Source organism: Falco peregrinus, chromosome W (assembly GCF_023634155.1).
Source record: "Falco peregrinus isolate bFalPer1 chromosome W, bFalPer1.pri, whole genome shotgun sequence".
Lineage (NCBI taxonomy): Eukaryota > Metazoa > Chordata > Aves > Falconiformes > Falconidae > Falco > Falco peregrinus.
This window is the reverse complement of record NC_073743.1, coordinates 9,828,368-9,848,277: the sequence shown is the minus strand read 5'-3', so window position 1 is coordinate 9,848,277 and position 19,910 is coordinate 9,828,368. Positions and strand designations below refer to the sequence as shown.

The 19,910-nt window shown below is 39.2% G+C and overlaps 1 protein-coding gene across 3 annotated transcripts in view; it reads left to right on the top strand.

The window, feature by feature from the left end:
* The window catches only part of LOC129783151 (small conductance calcium-activated potassium channel protein 2), a 108,111-nt gene that overhangs the window by 5,195 nt on the left and 83,006 nt on the right, over nt 1-19,910 (top strand). For all 3 annotated transcript variants that reach the window (XM_055792989.1, XM_055792988.1, XM_055792987.1), the window contains one exon: nt 11,118-11,536. In XM_055792989.1, the coding sequence (XP_055648964.1) occupies nt 11,124-11,536 (413 nt within the window). In that variant the 5' untranslated portion in view covers nt 11,118-11,123. The remainder of the gene's footprint in view (nt 1-11,117; nt 11,537-19,910) is intronic.

Below are 19,910 nucleotides of genomic sequence, written 5' to 3'. Positions count from 1 at the left end.
GTTAAAATGCTTTCTTCAAATAGGTTTTCGGTGATTGCAGCATATTATTTATTCTGTATTGTTAGCTATTAATGTTATTAGTATAACAAGTACAGTTAGTGCTTTTATTATTCTGTATTATTTATTGTTATTATGTAGTATTATTATTTAGTGTATTAGTTATTCGGGAGCTATTATATTTATTAAATGCAACTTAATGTTAAGACTGTAATAGCAATCAAATTAAGCCAGGTAGTTTCAAATGATAATTCTTAGCCTACATTATCATTTCAATAAAAAGAGGATAAACCCACAAACAATACCTCCTTCACCTCCCTCCCTCCCTCTCCCAGGAAAAAAGCCAGGTGAACAACAATAATGATGTTGGAGCAGAGTATGGTGACAACCTCAAATCTGTGTATTCTCCTTTTGGTTCACTGTTGTCATGCTTGTAATGTTGTTAAAAACACTACACTTGGTAGATTATGAAATATTCATTTCTCTCTAAGCTTGTGTGGTTGTCAATTCAATTTGGAAGACTGGTAGGAAAAATGTGACACATTGCTATCCCAGCCTAGAACAGGTATTTCTCCGACTACAGTTTCAGTTTAGAAATACTCTTTGGAAGAGGCAGAGGAGGGAAGAGCTAAGATAGCATCATCCAATTATCATAATAATTTACAATGTATGAATTGCCCATTTCATACATAAACAGTTTGTTACTTGATGATATTTTACATAATTAATAGCAGCATACAACGCAATTAAAATTGTTGTTTCTAGGCGACTTATTGATTCATTCCACATGTCCCTAATGCAATTTGCTGTTAGATTAATAATCAGGTGGAAGTTAAGAAACTTTTTGATAACAGTTCACATGGTAAAGCTACTTTATTTTTCTTTCTACTTTTACTGAGAAAGTAGACCTCTCTGTCTCACTCTTGTACTGCTGGAGATAGAAATGCTTTCATAATGTACAGTTCCTGAACTTTTACTGGCCCTTCCTTATATTACTCAAAACAAATTATTAAAACCAAAATTCTCTAAAGTTGCTAATAAGATGTCTTTAATCCCCTTTCTTGGGTATTCTGTCACAGCCTGGTATTTCTTGAAAGATGGCTATCACAGGGTAGGAGGACCGTGTCCACTGGGATACTCTTGCTTTGGTGCTGGACTACTTAGGGTATCCCTTCTGTAAATAAACATTGCCCTTCTGTTGCAGCACACTCAAAACTAGCCAGCTGCAACAAGGCTTTTACCATCCCATCCCAGGTTAACTTCAATAAGTAGTTCCCGCACCTTGCCCCAACACAGCCACCAATCCCCCACGAGGTTTCTAAAGTTCATCTACTGTCCATGCTGTTTCCTCTTCAGGCCAGTCCACCCTGCTTCTTGCCTCTGTTGCATCCAGATTCTTCTTTCTCCAGGCTCCTCATCCAGGCCCCCTTCTTCTCCCAGGGTCTCTCCTCATCTCTCCTTGATGCAGATGCTCTCACTCATACAGAAAAATGAAAATTGTTGATTTTTGGCAGAAATTAATAGAAATCTTCATTTTTTTGGTATGTGAATTGAGATTTCTAAACACTTATAAATTGGACTGTCATTTTGTGCTCAAGTAGAACTCCTATGGAAAGTCATGCAAACTTCAAAGTTAAGGTTAAGCCGTTGTTGTCACAGCAGAGTTCATTTTTAGAATTCAGTCCATCACTTTCCAGGTCTCCAGGGAGAAAGCACCCTCAGTCCCTAGACTGTTCTGATGTGGTGGGAAAATCATGTGATACCAATAGATTCGTAATGAAACATTTTCAGTCTTCATTAACATTATGGAAAATTATCACACATGTGAGCCCAAATATCTTGCTGAAGACTCAAGAGTCTTTTCTCCTTTTCCCTGTCTCCTGAAAACTTGAAGAAATGGAACAGGCAGTACTAGGAAACTGGTACTAGGAAAGTGGGTGTTAATAAATACATTTCTTGACTTATTGTGCAAATAAATTCCATAATGCATGATTCTAATAAACACTGCTTACGGGGCTTTAATTATCTTATTGGAAAGCTCTTCAGAAAAAATCCTGCGTCCTCTAAGAAATATGAAGTTAAACTCCCTTACAGTTTCCTATCACAAGCACTAATGGGTACTCTGCAGGCAAAATTGTTTATATGTATGTAATCCTTTTGCCTTCACTGTGGTGGTACGTGTTTATCTCATTGTCTTTCTTCTGTTGACTCCATGCCAAAAGAAACAAAAGTCTAACTTGCCTTTGCTTAAGTGTGCTGAATCATCAGCTAGGACTGCTGCTGCAAAAACAAATGAAGATTAAGAGCACAGAAAGGAAGTCTGTTGAATAAACAGGTGAAAATCAATAAATAAACTTTGAGTGATAATTTTATTCTGACCTAAAACCTGTTGAAAATTACTGAAATTTTTCTGTTTATTTTAATAGGCCTTGGATTAGGCGACAACAAATCTCATCATGTGCCAGTTTTGGTCCAGGATACAGTAGCTTCATGTATAGGCTTGAAAATTGCCTTGTACCAGTGAAGCTTAATACACATTCCATACAACAGAAAAGCATGCTGATCATAAGAAATCTAGAGACACCATATCTGTTAAATTATAACTTTAGTAGTGTTTATTTGATAAATATTAGTTTTAGTTCCATCCAGTACATTTTTTAATAGATTATATCTGCAGAACATGTTGACCCAGGAAAAGTTACAGGTGTCCACTGTCTCTGAAAAGAAGCACTGTAATGCATAAGACACAGAAGGCAGGATAGAAAATCCTTTAACATTGGTCAAGCATCTAATGAACTGAAAGGATCTGAGGCCTTTTGCATTGAAACTAAATGTAGAAGATGCTTGTTTCCAACAGACTCCCTTAGGACATAGGAAGGGGTTGTATCTAATGGTCAGGACACTGAATGGTTGGCCTGACAGTAACTAGCATTGTCCATTCAAATGCACCCTTGTTCTGAGTAATTTTTAGTGAGGCTGTTAGAAGTTTATCAGGACATCAGGTTTATCTTTCCTTAAAAATACGTTCTTAAGTCTAGAGTCACAGGTGTACTCCTTTGGCAGAATGAATAAATTAGCTCATTTTATCTAGCTTCAGATTCGGTATTTCTTCCTTTAACTTCTGTTTCCCTTATTCCCTTGCAAAAATATTGCCAACTTCTTCAGTGAATATATCCTTTTTTTAATTGGTTCTAGTTTTCCCAGTAGTAATGAAGCTGATCTTTCCTGAAGGGAGTAAGACTTCTCTCATATTGGGAACAGTGGCTGATAGCAGCCGTGTTGGGAGATGGCAGTTCTTCATGTAGTGACCTGTAGAACAAATTAAGTTTTGTGATGAATGAAGAAAAAGAAATCTTAAATCAAGAACTGTAAAATGATCATTTAAAATTAACAACATAAAAATACTGAAATGTAGATAGCTCTCCTCAGTGAATTTTGCTTCCACAAGAATATTGTAGAATTAGAGTCACTTTATTTCTGAGTTGCTTGAAATGGGGAAAAATATGACAGAGAGCACTAGGTTTCTTATAACATGCATTCTAAAATTACCTCCATATAAAAGTACTGATATTTTGTGGGAAGATGTGCTATATTCTTCATACACAGTCTTGGAATTGCTGCTTCAGTGCAAAACTAAATTCATTCCAAACTCTGGAATGTGACTAATGTTTCTATCCCACTACTGCTAAGATTAGTGCACTAGTTATAGCAGACCACCTACAAGACCAGAAAAGGTTTTTAAAGAGATGTTTTTGTTTTGGAAATATTTCATTAGTATAGTAATTTTTTTCAGTGTGGTCATTTGTTGTTCGTATTTGTGAAGGTGCAAAGGGAACCTAAGCAATCCATTCAATATTTCTTTGCCACTTTCCCTTTCAGGTGTAATAAAGCTGGTATAGCTAATGTCCAACTACAGTCTCAGCAGTGAGTGAGCCAGAACAGGCCAGTAGAAGTAGGGGGTAGTGTGGAGTGTCAGCAGATGGAAGTCAGGTTCTAAACAAGTTGTATTTAAGTTAGCTTAGCTGGTGGAATGTTTTGTAAAGATTTGCTACAGGCAAATAACCTGCTCTGTCCTTAGATTTCTGGGAACAATGGTATGGTTTTAAAACTATGTATGTTTTTCATTCCATCTCTATCAATTGTATGGAGCAGCTACTCTGGATTGCTCTGGGTCACCCTGTTTATTTACTAGTTAACATATCTGTTATGTAATAACATACATTTCTTTTTCTTTTTTTATTCTTTATTTTTTAAATAACACATCAATGCATAGTATAAATCAATAAAAATACTTCTTTAGTACACTGGTCCCATTTTCCTGTTTTGCATGTTTGTGCAAAGGAAAGGAACAGGACTCCTACCTAAACTGTTCTTTCTGTATTAATCTTCTTCCACTTATGCTATATTCAGAGCTTTACTAAGTCATGTTCCTTCTGCATCTGCTTGGAGAACATTTTTGACTGTCAACCCTAGTCTCAGGAGCTTTTGGGATCCATTGGTGCTGGATGGAAGTTTTCTAAATGTTGTAACTTAAGGAGCTTATTCTCATTGTGTTTTACCCTGCTGGAGAGAGTGGAGTCTGAATAAATTATATAATAGAATAAGTGTTAAATGAAGAATATTATTTAAATGAAGAAATACCTTTAGTAGACACTGAGTTTGAAAGAACTCCTTATTCAGTAACTTTAATTCAGTCGCTTACTGATGGGTCTACTGAGTATCTCAAATGAATATGGTAACCCCTAGTGGTGGGCTTCTATTTCTGGACTTCTGATTTGGTTCAAAGGCTCATGAAAATTCATATAAGTAAATATCTCACCATTGTTTAAAAATCTGAGGAAGCTCAAGTGTGATTGTTCCATCAAGAGTCCAAACTAAATTAAAGTAGGAGACTGCCTCATGAAAGATCTTTTAAATAATGTTTTTCTCAAAGGAGTTTCTTTTACTCTATAGCACTGGGGAAGAAATCTGGATATCTCAGAACATCCTTTTTTTTTTTCCTTGGAGTCCTTGGATTTCCCTTCTTGACAGTATCACCTGCATAGAAGGTTATTGGGGTCCCTGATGCACATACATACAGGGAGAACGTCATGAAAAGAAATTCCATATGTCCCAGCAATTGCTGAGTGTCATAATGGTTCCTTGGCACCACAGGCTGTCAGGGATTAAGCCATTTCACAGTTGTTTGAGGCAAATGATGGAACTGAAAGTCTGTCCTGTAGCATTTAAAAATATTGAGCAATGCCTCAGAATATCTTTGGAGAGAGAAAGCAAAAAAGAATACTGTTGGTATCTGATTTAGAGCAGAAGGAAAATATGGGGAGGCAGAATTTAACCTTATGTTAGTTTATGTGATCGTGTCCTTTCTTTGTTATCTCATAGAGTATTTGGGCTAGTGTTTTTATAATGATCTGAGGTAGAGAGGTTAAAAAAGACATGGGCAAACCTGAGAAGTGTGTTGAGTAAACACATATATGTTTATTGAAATGGTTGTGGCTATGTTCCTCTCTGAGTGTGCCCTGTCATAGTTACTATGATGTATATTATTCAGGTGTATTTTAATGTGCAGTTTTTGATGCTGCACTTTGGAAAATATGGTACACAAAGACCATAAGTAGTCTGAGCCTCAGTTATGCATCTCTCCCTGAGATGGTCAGATTTAATGCTGTCTTTGAGGGAAGCATTTCGAACCTACTTAGCTACCAGCACACATTAACATGAAATTTTCTTTACATGCACTGACATACACAGCGTGTATAGCAAGATATCAATAACCATGAAAAACTCATTTTGCATAGATACCAAATTTAAATAAATATACAATGCAAAAAAAATAAATGGTGAAACTGAGTACCAGACTTTTACAATCATTCTTTTAAATTGTCATTTTTATAATTGGGGGGGGTGGGGGGGGGAATGCATGTGCATATGCATATATGAAAAATAGTCTAACTTCCCAATTTGAACAAACTAAGAATGTTTCATTTGTGTAGATAGCTATATCCACAAAATCTTGTGGGTCAATTTCTAATGACCTACTAGAAAATTTGTTTTTAAGTCTGGGTGTGGGAAACATTCTAGAAAATATAAGATAACAAGGCTTTCAAGTAGTTTTGTGAAAAGCATTATTTCTGTGCTTTGCATGCAGAAGGTGTTTGATGCCTCATGGCTTTATATAAGACTTAAACTTGCTAACTTCTCTGCTCTGTGGCACTGTATTCAGGACAAAGAGTCTTCAGGAATTCCTACAGGCTCTCCAAGATCGGAGACAGGCCTTTGGATAATTTATAGACCATTTGATTATATGCCTTCTGATGATGGACAAAGGTGTTTTTCATCCCCTAGTTAGGGAAAGGCTTGAGATGTCTATCTCAGACCACCATATGATTTTCAACCATTTGTACTTAATGTCATCTTCCTCTCTGAGGACTATAATGCTGTTTTTAGTTGCATAAGTGATACTTTGGGGACTAGAAGCTATAGAAAAATGTTTGATCATAAATTTGGTAGAACAGCAGTCACAGAGGCTATTTTTTGCTAGTCTGTGTCATAGTTCCATCAGTTCTTTTATAAAGGTAAAGTGATTCCAGTATTTAACCATTTAAAATTTGGGGGTTTAAATTAAACAATTGCCACCATGCCTTTGTGAGTACAGTTGATTCTCCTTCTGCAAGGGATGCCTCAAGGAGTACAGCTGATGCTACTTTATCATTGTTTGTCTCTTCCTTTTTATTCCTTACAGCAGAGCAGTGATACTGTTTTCACATTTGTCCTTCTACCAGGATTGTAAAGAAACTGGACAATTTCCTTGTACTTTGCATTCACCAACGTCCTCAGATAGTGATATGAAGAAATAGTGCGAAATAGGGACAATAAACATCGAGTGTGATTGTATATGTCTGCTCAAGGAGTGTAGGTGTGATTGTATATGATTGCTCAAGGAGTGTAGGTGTGGTGATTGGTCGCGTAACCATATAGTTTTAAGGAAATAACTAATGAAAGAAAGAGTCTGTTCTTCTTCCTCTAACAAAAGGGGCTATTTATAAAAAGGATGAGAAACATTCCAATGTTATCTAGAGGGAGCACTAAATCTCCTTGCTAAAGAAAACTAGATGGCCGACAAGGACATGAATTAGCTGTAAACTTGCAAGACCACCACATTCCAGGCAAAGGACTGATAAGCTAATTAACATACGAAGCAAGAGTAGGCAGGTTTAGGTAACGTATAATGTATAGGCGTTAATTGAATATTCATTTGTTTTATTGTATAAATATGAGATGGTTTGTCACTTCGGGCATGCACGCTTGTGGTGGAGTGATCCCCCGTGCATCTGCACGCAATAAACATACATACTTTATAACTTTTGAGTTATAGAGTTTAATTCCGTACGTCAATAGCCTGCCAGGAATTTGTTTTGATATACTAATGATTTGCAAAATTAATTTCTCTTCTTTTAAGTAGCTTCAGGGAGTCTCTGATCTAAGTTGTCATTGTGTGCAATCTGTCTACTCTGAATTTGTTTCTCTTTTCCTAGTCTGGTGTTATATGAATTTAACACAAATTGTTATGTAAATACACAAACACCCATTAATATCTATGATAAACTATCTATTTTTATATTTATACTGTATGGTGTTAGAAACATCAAGTTTATTTATAGTTTAAGGTTCATGTCTTATTTTTACATACCACATGTTGGAAATGCATTATGTAATTTCAGATGAAAATAACTTTTTTTAATTTGTCTTACAGAGTGCAGGCTTAGTAAAAGTAGATGGTAGTTCTGTATTTGAAGAAGCTTTACAGAACATTGATGAAGAACTTAAATTTGATTTCAGTGTTAGACTAGTAATTAACAAGAAATTTGAAAGCTGTGAGCAGGCATAATATCTTTGACCTTGACTGGAGTTTGGCCTTCTGCATAGGCTGCAGGACTCAATTTTATAGGAAGAGCTTGTTCTCTTTTTATTACTAGCATCATTCCCCATTTGAATGGGGAGTAGTATCTTAAAATGAATGCATGGTTACGATAACAGAATTGACTGAAAGCAGCTGTGAGGGGGTGTGTGTGTATATATATATATGTATATAAATAAACATATCAAAAATACACAACACCACCTCCACCCCCCACCCCCCCCTTTTAATTGTGCTGTTCAGCTGTTCTGTCTCTCCAGTCATTTTCCCTCCTTGCTTTCCGAATAGTAAACGTACACAACCAAGCAAGCAGGAACACGCAAATACCACTGCATTTTCCAAATTAAAAATCAACAATTGCATTTAGGAGGTTGCATAATTGCAAGCATATAAAATGTACATAAAATCCTGTACTAATTTCTATCTATTTACAGTACAACCCAATTGACTTCTTATCCACAGCCTATTTTGTTCCAGCATGTTTGATATTCCTATATTTCACGGACTGAATTTAGAGACACAGATTTGTATGGAAATTTACCTCATAAATATGATTTTGAAATGTTGCTTTTTTTTTTTAATTGGAATATTTGTGCTGGATCTGTGGTCCTCTGTGGCTTCTGGTGCTTTCTACCTTTTGTGTTTTCACCTCTTAAATCTCATTATGTGACAGCTGAAGACATTATCACTTTCAAATATTATTTTTCTTAGAAGCAATTGGCTTAGCCAAAGTCAAGGGAAGCCGATAAGGATTTTTCTGTGCCTGCAAGCATAACCCATTCCACTTAGCACTACTGAGAAGCGTCTTTCTTTGTGGCATATTAGGATTTCTTCTGCTGACAACTGAATATGTTCTTAATTATATGTTTCATAACGACATCCTACAGATTTTTAAAAAGTGATTAAATATTTTCTTTTATGAGAAATGTAAGATCAAATTTTGATGTCTAAGTTTAACTCAACATTCTTCTATTCTCATCTTTTGAATTGAATCAATACTTAAGGTATCATTTTTCTTGAATTGCCTTTCTGCACATAGTAGTCATATTGAAATCTGTGAAGACGGTAGGTAAAAAGGAAGAACAAAAATACATTGTTTTTCCGGAATATTCTGCAACTTTAAAAGAAATTTTAAAATACTGCTGATTTAACATGTATTTGATATATATCTGAGAACTGGAATGGTCAGCTGTGTCATTCATTTATTCTTTTCTTCAGAAAACCACACAACATTTGAGGGATTTGATATTATCTATCTCATATTCAGTTAAACTGGTTACTATTAATCTGTATTCTGGGTGCTCTAAATACCTGGACCTCTTTATAGCTATTTTACTATTTGTGTGATCTGACTGACAGCATTGGCGGGCTAATTACAAGAATCAAATGCACTTGAGCCTCTTATTTTGAAACTTTGGCCCTTTATATCAAATAGTACATTTGCTAAGTGCAATACAACTGTCTTTTGGTAATAAATAAATAGATTTGCTTTCCTACTAGTATAAATTTCATTTTTATATGTAGCATATGAAGTCTTCAGAAAGACCACAGGCAAAAGAAAATGTATGTGCTCATATTGCATATGTTGAATTCACTGAGTGTGTTTCTTTAGCTTAATTCAACACTGTGTTTCTTTGGCTTTAATAGTATTGCAGTGGAGGTAAGAACTATACCTAAGATAAAGAGAAGGAACATGAAGGAGCAAAAAACCAGGTCCAAAAATAAAATAATTTGGGTTGGGGTTTTTTTGCTTTGTTTATTTCTTACTGTGGTTAACTTCTTTCTTTCTTTTAGCGTCACTCTGATTACAATAAAGTTAACTTACCACTTTCTTAAAGAACTCGAGGGATTTTCTGGAAGACAAACTGAATGTGTTGGGAGGAAGATGTAGAATGTGGGTTTGGATCTCTAAAGGGCATATACAGAGAGTTCAGACTTGCATTTCTAAACTTTTGAAGGATGTAAAGGGGCAAAAATCAATGCTGATGAGAAATTGTTTGTTTGGCCCTGTATATGGCGTATAGCATGCTGGAAGTACTTTTCTTACGTTCAGAAGGACATTCTTTGTGTATTTCACCTTTTCACCCCTTAAATTACTTCTAAGTTTTTGAATAATCTAATTTTAAATGTCCTGCAAAAGTTTGGTTGGTTTTTTTTTTAATTATTATTTCTGATTACATATTTACTGAACAGCCTTGAGTCTAGATTCAGACTAGAAGTGGTGTGAAGGTCTTCTCCTGTTGCTTTTTTGAAAAGTTACCTTGCATATCCCTACTCTCTACTACTGACAAATATTGTTCAATTAAGTATTTACTTAGTAAATCTTCAGGAACAACATTTACTAAACAGTGTGAAGTGTTTTATTACTTTTGATCCTGGGTGGTAAACTGAAGGCTTTGATTCTGCAAGGACCTACTATACATGTGCATTTAATTTTCAGCTACTGATAAACCTCACCTGGCTGCCTAGGCTACTCTGGTGTTTGCAGGCCTCTGCTTTTAATTTTTGGTTTTTTGAAGGTGTGACTACAGTTCATTTAGACATGGTCAACCTAGCTTTAAGACAGCTACTTCAGGTATTGCTAGTAGTTGAGGTACAGTTGAGCTGATTCTTCACTATGAGTTATCTTTTAGAGTCTTTATGTAGTTTTTTTGGATGGTTTTGCAGCCTGCGTCGGTCTATGTTAGTACCTAAAGTTTGAAGAAAGCTTGAATAGTTCTACTGAAGCTATAATCTCTCCGGTCTGAAGCACTGATGTGCTCTAAAGAAGTCTTAATGTTGTACTGCAGAAAGTATTATCAATTTGTAATCTAGATTTTCATCCTGAAAAGCCTTTATTAAATTCTTCTTAATCCTATGAACTTTGAATAAGCAATTGATTTTGAAGGAATGAGGTTTAAATTGGCACAGAGTTTTGTTTTATCAAAAATGGCAATTAAACAAAAATATGAAAACCATCTTAGTAAATAATATGTGGAAATTCAGTTTCACATACAGTCTTAAAAGTAGTGCACAAAAACATTCTTTATGGCTTAACCGAATTTACATTCATGTAGTAGTGTAATGTAATTTGCTGAAATGGCATATTTATTTTGGTTTTAGTGGTCATTAGCAGCTCTGAAAATGATGGTATCTTAAAATGGAATTATAACAAGGTTTGTTAATGGCATACTAAAGTTAACCTTATATTTTATCGTTTCAGTTATTCATGGTGGACAATGGAGCAGATGACTGGAGAATAGCCATGACTTATGAGCGTATTTTCTTTATCTGCTTGGAAATACTTGTATGTGCTATACATCCCATACCTGGGAACTATACATTCACATGGACAGCCCGGCTTGCCTTTTCTTACGCTCCATCCACAACAACAGCTGATGTGGATATCATTTTATCTATACCAATGTTCTTAAGGCTGTATCTTATCGCCAGAGTTATGCTTTTGCATAGCAAGCTTTTCACTGATGCATCATCTAGAAGCATTGGAGCGTTAAATAAGATAAACTTCAATACTCGTTTTGTTATGAAGACTTTAATGACAATATGTCCAGGAACTGTACTGTTGGTTTTTAGTATCTCATTATGGATAATTGCTGCGTGGACTGTCCGAGCTTGTGAAAGGTAAGGTTCTTCTGTTTGGTTGGTTAGTTGTGTCTGCCTGTCTTGTTTTGCTTCTTTGGTTTTGTATTCGAAGGACCTAAATATTTAATGGAATGGAGATTCCTGGTCTTTGATATGTTGAGTGCTGGTTGGATTTCACTCTGTCACAGATTGTCAGGAATGCTTTGCCTTTTAATCTGATGGATCTATGTAGAGAAGTTTGTGCCACAACACTTATTGTAGTACTGCAAGTTAATTTCATCGTTTTCATTTAACTTTTCTAAAACACAGTGGAATACCATAAAATGTCTCTTAACAACAGTTACAGTTGTTGATACTCTGTGTTGATAACAGCTTTCATTTATTGTGTTTGTGAGTTAAATTTATTGAGAGTAATGTAGATAAAATAGCTATGGAAAATTCCAATGGAAAATGTATTTTTTCAGTTAGACTTTTATTGTCCTGTTTCTTAAAAAAAAATGTTGTTGGGGAGTTGGCAAGATCAGGAAAGGGTGATGTACTGGTTTTGACTGGGACAGTTAATTTTCTTCATAGTAACTCCTATGGTGCTATGTTTTGGATTTGTGACTAAAATAGTGTTGATAGCACACCAATGTTTTAGCTATTGCTGAACAGTGCTTACACAGCGTCAAAACCTTCTCTGTTTCTCACTCTGCCCACCCCCAGCAAGTAGGCTGGGGGTGCACAAGAGATTGGGAAGGGACACAGCTGGGACAGCTGACCCCAACTGACCAAAGGGATATTCCCTACCATATACCATCATGCTCATCAATGAAAGCTAGGGGAAAGAAGGAGGAAAGGGGGAAGTTTGGAGAGATGGCATTTGTCTTCCCAAGTAACCGTTACACATGATGAAGCCCTGCTTTCCTGGAAAAGTAAGATGGGCAGTAGCGAATTAATTTCTTATTTTGCTTGTGCATACAGCTTTTGCTTTCCCTATTAAACTGTCTTTATCTCAACCCATGTGTTTTCTCACTTTTACCCTTCCGATCCTCTCCCCCCCTCCCGCTGGGGGGCACTGAGTGAGCGGCTGTGTGGGGCTTAGCTGCCTACCAGGGTAAACCCACAACAGAGGCAAAGAGGAATGGGGGGAGGGAGGGAGATATATATATATAAAAAAAAAAAACAGGGGGAAGGAGAGAAACAGAGGGTGATAAAGAGATGGAGATAAAAGAGAGAGAAAGTGAGTGAGCGAGCAAGCAACAGACAGACAAGGGAGGAGAAAGGAAAATGTTGCAGAATGGCTGTGTGATCATGGCCATGACTCCCTTAAAGATCTTTGTGAAACAAAGTTAGCGTAAGTTAGCTGAAGCAGGCCTTGCAGCTATGCTGAGGCATGCTGAGAAGGAAGCTGAGAAAAGCACTGACCTTGTGCCTAATGTTGTAAATAACTTTGAGGAATTCGTGTAGACAAGAGAGGAAAAAAAAATATGTAGCTAGCTATCCGCAGAAACCGCAAGTAGGAGGACGTATGAAAATGTAACCCTTTAGAGCTTAGCCAATCAGCAGATGACTTGTAGGCATAATTAACTGGAACTGTATATAAGACATAATCGCGCTGTAATAAATCAAAGCTTGCTCTATCACTCATATTGAGTCGGCTGCTTGCCTCCCCTCGCTCGGCAAAGTGGCGCCCGAACAGGGGCCCCTAACCTTGATCTTCACCGGACAGCGAGGACGGAGAAGCACTGGTAGCAGCGACCAGAGAGCAGAAGATCGGCTGATGCTGGCATCGTACCCGATCCGTGCTTGAGCCCAGGATAATTCAAGAAGGGGTTCGCCGTCCGTGAGCTGCTACCCAAGGGAAAAGGCTGCAACAAAGAGGACTTTAACGAGTGCACAATGGAAAAAGAGGTAGCGCTAGCACTTTTACAATGCTTTTTAGAAAAGCGGGGAGTAGGCCCTTTAAAAGATCTGGCCGGGTTAATTGCATTAGGTAGAGCAAAAGGATATTTTGCAGATCCTGAGCATATGTTTGAAGTAGAAGAATGGCGTAATTATGGGGATTGTTTATGGGATTTAGTAATAGATGATGATAAGGCAGCAAAAAGATTGATGAAATCATGGCATGAAGTAACTAATTGTATAAAAAGATATCAAGCAGAAAAGCGCCTTGCTGCAGCACTAACAAGCCGACTTGCAAGCGCAGATCCTAATGCAGGAAAAATTATGCCATGTGAAAATTACATTCCAATACCCCCTTTATCACAAACAGTGCTCTCTGTACCACCTATAGAGCCCACTGTACCACCTATAGACCCTTCGTGTCCTCCACCCCCCCCTCTGGCGAAGTAGCCTTGGGGGGGCCAGAGGGCAGGGACACATTGGACGAAAGTGCTGCTGAGGAAGAAAATAGCAGTGGGCAGTCAATACAAAATTCTAAAAAAAAAAATAAAATAAAAAAAAAAAATACAGTAAACGAACTGGTGCGTTCTACGTGCATTAATTGGCAAAAAATAGCACAAGAAGCAGCTGCTCAGGGAATATTTGATATTGCTGAGCAAGTCAACCCCCCACAAGCTTTCCCTGTAACGTATCAGATAAATGCCGCTAACCAAAGACAGGGAACCTGGGAGGCTTTGATTGGAAAATATTAAGTCAGTTACGTAGTACAGTGAATGAGTCAGGCCTCCACAGTGAGCCCACCAGATATACCTAACTTTACGAAAGGGCCGTTATTGTGCCAGTGTATTTTGGAGAATAGTAACAGTTACACCAAAGGCATTTTAGTAACCCTGCCCTTAGATTCTTCTGTAGAAACAATGCTAGAGCAAATGAGTTGGGTGCCAGTAGGTCAGCAAGCCTTGCTAGTGGAAGCAATCCAAGCAGTAGGGAGAGATTTAGTGCAAGCCCAAAGTCAGGCTTTTGCAGCGCTTGCGCCTCTGCGCCCCCCTGGGGCTACCGCGCCCCCAAAGCCAGCGACCACCACGTGCCGAGACTTCCCCTGCTATCGATGCGGGAAGCCAGGACATACCCGTGACCAATGTCGACAACGTCAAGTGTGGTGCCAAAATTGTCAGCGAGGGACCCACAGTACCAATGTCTGTCGGCAGACGGGAAACGGGAAACCGAGCGCGAGGAGCCGCAGCGCGTCAACCCTAATCGCGACTCCTGTCACCTTCACGACACCCCCTCCAGGAGACATGACCAACTCTTATCGGCAGACACCGTGTTACAACCCGCCACCCGAAGGAGCCTCGGCCTGGACCTGGCAACAGCAGTAGATACAACATTAATTGACAACCGACCACAAAGCATCGCAACTCGTGTCCGAGGACCTCTGATAATTAATGGACAAAGTTATGGTGCTCTATTATTAGGGCGGTCTTCTGGTAGTTTAAAAGGGCTGTTGTAAAGTGTGTTGCTTATAGTAATAATTGTTATCATTGCACTCATATGTTTAAGCTGTGCTCTCTCTTGTATTCAGAAATTACTCGAGCGTGTAACTGCACAAGTTTTGCTTGCGCAAAGAGAAAAAGGGGGAAATGTTGCAGAAAGGCTGTGTGATCATGGCCATGACTCCCTTAAAGATCTTTGTGAAACAAAGTTAGCGTAAGTTAGCTGAAGCAGGCCTTGCAGCTATGCTGAGGCATGCTGAGAAGGAAGCTGAGAAAAACACTGACCTTGTGCCTAATGTTGTAAATAACTTTGAGGAATTCGCGTAGACAAGAGAGGAAAAGAAAATATGTAGCTAGCTATCCGCAGAAACCGCAAGTAGGAGGACGTATGAAAATGTAACCCTTTAGAGCTTAGCCAATCAGCAGATGACTTGTAGGCATAATTAACTGGAACTGTATATAAGACATAATCGCGCTGTAATAAATCGAAGTTTGCTCTATCACTCATATTGAGTCGGCCGCGTGCTTCCCCTCGCTCGTCGCAGGAAAAGTTAGAAAGAGGCAGAGAAAGAAAGAGAAGGGGGAAGAAAGAGAAAAAAGAGGGAAAGGAAAAGATAAACGGGGAGAGAGGGAGGTAGAGTGTAAGAGAGAGAAAAAGAGGAACAGGAAAGAATGCTACTAAAAGAAAGATAAAGAGAGTTAAAGAGGGAGAAGGAAAGAGGAACAGGAAAGAGTGCTACTAAAAGAAAGATAAAGAGAGTTAAAGAGGGAGAAGGAAAGAGGGAGAGTAAGATAGGAAGAAGGAGAGAGAAAAAGGGATGGAGAAATAGTGAGATAAAGAGAGGGGAGGGAAGAGGGAGAGCAGACAGACAAACCAAGAGAGACAGCAAAAGCAAGTGAGAGAAAGAGAAAGCATGAGAAAGCACACGAGACAAAGCAAGTTGAAGAGAGAAAAAGTGGGGGGGAGATAAATACTGAGCAAGTGAGGGGCGAAAGCAAGAGCGGAAAAGAGAACGTGATGGAGAGGAAGAGAGCAAGAAAGAAAGCAAGAAATGAAGAGGCAGTGAAATAGAGGGAGGGAGAAAGCAAAAGTGAGAATGTGAGTGAATGAAAAGGCGGGATAGAGGGAAAAGCTAGAGAGAGAAAGGCTAGTGAAAGATATAGAAAGTGAGAAACAGGCATGTTTTTCTTCCTTTCCCTGTTTGCCTACTTTGGAAACCGTTTATGGGAGTTATTTGTGATGGCTAGCTGATATAAATCATCAGTTAAAATGCAAGCTGTTATGGTCTGGTTACTTTTGGAAGTTATTCATTGCATTACTTCTCAATCTGTTATGGAGAAAACCAGTTTATCTTATAAACTGAATGTAGATATTATCTTGACATTGCTGCTTTTATTTTTAATATTGCCAGAATTTTGGAATGCAGTTTGTTACAGTAGCATCGATGTTGTTCAATTATGTTATGGCAAGACTAATCATGTTCTGAAAACATTAACAGTGACATATTATAGTTTCAAAATATTTCCCATATCTGGGACAGAAGGAGCATTCTAGGGGTGGGTTGACCTTGGCTGGCTGCCAGGTGCCCACTCAGCCACTCTCTCCCTACTCCTCCTCAGCAGGACAGAGGGGAGAAAATACAATGAAAACCCTTGTGAGTCAAGACAAGGACAGGGAGATCACTCAGCAATTGCTGTCATGGGCAAAACAGACTTGACCTGGGGAAGATTAAATTAATTTATTGCCAATTAAAAATACAGTAGGGCAGTGAGAAACAAAGACAAAACTAAAACCACCTTCCCCACCCAACCCCCTTCTTCCCAGGCTCAACTTCATTTCTGACTCTTCTACCTCCTCCCCCACTGAGCAGCACAGGGAGGTTGGGGAACAGGGGATGCAGTCAATTTATAATGTTTTGCCTCTGCCACTCCTTCCTCCTCGTGCCGTTGTTCAGCTCCAGTGTGGGGTCCCTCCCACAAGATACAGTCCTTCATGAACTGCTCCACTGTGGGTCCTTCCCACGGATTGCATTTCTTCAAGAGCTGCTCCAACATGGGTCCTTTCTATGGGGCGCAGTCCTTCAGAAACAGACTGCTCCAGCGTGGGTTCCCCACAGGGTCACAGGTCCTGCCAGAAAACCTGCTCTGGTGTGGGCTCCTCTGCTCCGGTGTGGGGCCCTCCATGGGCTGCAGGGGGGACAGCCTGCTTCACCATGGTCATCTTTGCAGTCTACAGGGGAATCTCTGCTCTGGCACCTGGAGCACCTCCTTCCCCTCCTTCTTCACTAACCTTGGTGTCTGCATAGTTGTTTCTCTCATATTTTCTCTCTCCTCTCTCAAGCTGCTGCGCAGTGTTTTTTACCCTTTCTTAAATATGTTATCACAGAGGCACCAACAGCATCACGGATGGGCTCAGCTTTGGCCAGCGGTGGGTCCGTCTTGGAGCCGGCTGGCATTGGCCCTATCAGATGCAGGGAAAGCTTCTGGCATCTTCTCACAGAAGCCACCCCTGTGGTTTCTTCTGCCCCACTACCAAAAGCCTTGCCACGTAAATGCAATGCAAGAAGTAACAGAGTGTTAGAAGGAAAGATGCTTTTTCTTCTAAATTCATTGCAAGTGACAAGGCACTCTCTCATTTTGGCCCGAAATACAGGAATTCCAATATTCTGACACTAGTGTTTCCGGAAAGGTTCAATTTTATTTCTGCACTGAAACCCAGACAGCTTTTTGAACTTTGTTTATACTAGTATAACAGTGATGTTATACCAGTACAGACCTTGTAGGCTGATCAATCAAAACCATTCCTGAATTAGAAAATAGGATATGAATTTACTTGTAGTTATTTTTCTATAAAACAGTGGGTTTATCTCGGTGATATCCAATATTTGTTTATAAGCCTTGTTCTGTATTAAATAAAATCCATCGGTAAAATTCCTATGGATTTCCATGAGTGGTCCACTGAATCCAAGTATGTTAATTGAAAACTGAATCTATTGCTGCAACATAAATTGGGCAACTATTTCAGATTACTTAAGTTGCGAGCTTTTGGGTTAGGGGCTATCTTTGTTGTATATTGCGTGCCGCTTAGCACGGTGGTATCAGAGAATAAAACTTCCATATAATATATTGCAGTACTAATACATTTAATATTTTTTTTTGTGGGGGGTGGGGGTGGTGAGGGGAGGAAGGACTTCTGAAAGCTCCTGATGTTCAGATGAGGATTAATGTTTGCATGTGTTGATATAGCAGTTTAACTATTCAGTTTCAATTGATACTGAGTGTGCTAAGAGCTTGTGCTGAGAACACTACCCAGGCAGGAGTAATGCCTGAACTCAGCATTGTTTTCTCCTTGGAAACGTGCTGCCTGAAGTGGAGAAGGCTGAGGTGAGAGTCTGTAGTCTTAATTCACTCGCAGAGGGGAATGCATCTGCCAGGTGGTGGGACCTTAAAATCCACCATTTAGTAGTGTCAAACAATTTTACTCCTTTTAGATCTGTACTAGCACTAAGCATGATGCTATGCCGTGAACATATATCAGACTGAGTTGGAACGGGCTGGCACTAAGCAGGTGTCTCTGTGCTATGCTCTCATTTATGATGTGTGTGTGGCCAATGCGGGACACAGTGCATAAGCATATCTTTTGGTGCCGAGCTGAGACAGCAAAAGAGACCAGTCTCTGACCACTGGGAAGAATGATAAAAAAATATTTCTTAGGCCCCAGAGTGCCAGCTACCTGATTAGGATGACAGCAGGAACAGGAATAGATGACATTAGTGTCACAGGGCTATAGCCTGGTTTGGAAGCTGATGCAAAACCTGTGGGAGCTAATGGGCTTTCATTGGCTTCAAGGCCTTTCACGATGGATGCAAAAATGGTTGTGTCTGCTGTGTAGTCATGCAAATCATGCCAAGTGGTTGGGATGAACCTTGGATACAAACTTAAGTGTCAGTTTTAAGGAGTGGTGTATGTGTCTGAAAATATGCTTTGTAATGCTAGGAAATGATTAAAGGGACTGGAGCATCTCTCCTATGAGGAAAGGCTGAGAGCTGGGACTGTTTAGCTTAGCGAAGAGAAGGCTCAGGGGGGAATCTCATCAATGTATATAAACACCTGAAGGGAGGGTGCAAAGAGGATGGAGCCAGGCTGTTTTCAGTGGTGCCCAGTGACAGGACGAGGGGCAATGGGCACAAACAGAAACACAAGAGGTTCTGTCTGAGCATCAGGAAACACTTTTTTTTTTTTTTTTTTTTTTCTTACTGTGAAGGTGACTGAGCACTGGAACAGGTTGCCCAGGGAGGTTGTAGAGTCTCCCTCCTTGGAGATATTCAAAAGCCATCTGTACATGGTCCTGGGCAACCGGCTCTAGGTGGCCCTGCTTTGTTGGGAGAAGGGTTCGCCGGAGTCGAGAAGACGCTCAATATGAGTTATGCATCTTGCTCAACTTTATTAGTTTCTAACACTACTTATATAGAATCGATACACATGCATATTTGTAAAGCAGAAATATGATTGGTTATTAGTCTCTAAGCGTGCGCGGTTCTCACACCCCTAATTATCATGACTAAAATAAGCATCCTATCCATGTAGATAATTGTGTTGCTATGATTCAGCCTTGTAGTTTGTTACTCCCTATATTCCCATACCGCTCCCTATCTTGGCCCTGCACCTGCTTTCCCAGCAGCTGTAACTTGTTACAGCCACTGCCTGTTGGCACAACATAATTACTTGGTCTCAGGATTCAAGAATAGCTCAAGGCTACCTTTCTTGTTAACTTCAGCACAGCAACTTCAGTACAATTCTGATTACAGGCCTATTCTAATACCAGGCCTGGATTGTGCAGATCTTCAGAGATTCTAAGGCCATGCTTCTGCAGCCATTCTTCTACACTGCTTGAGCAGGGAGGTTGGACCAGATGACCACCAGAGGTCCCTTCTAACCTCAACCATTCTGTGATTCTGTGGCATGGCAGAGAAACATCTGCAGCCACTGTTACTGATGCGTATTGGGTTTATGTGGCAAGGGTGGGGGGGCTGCAG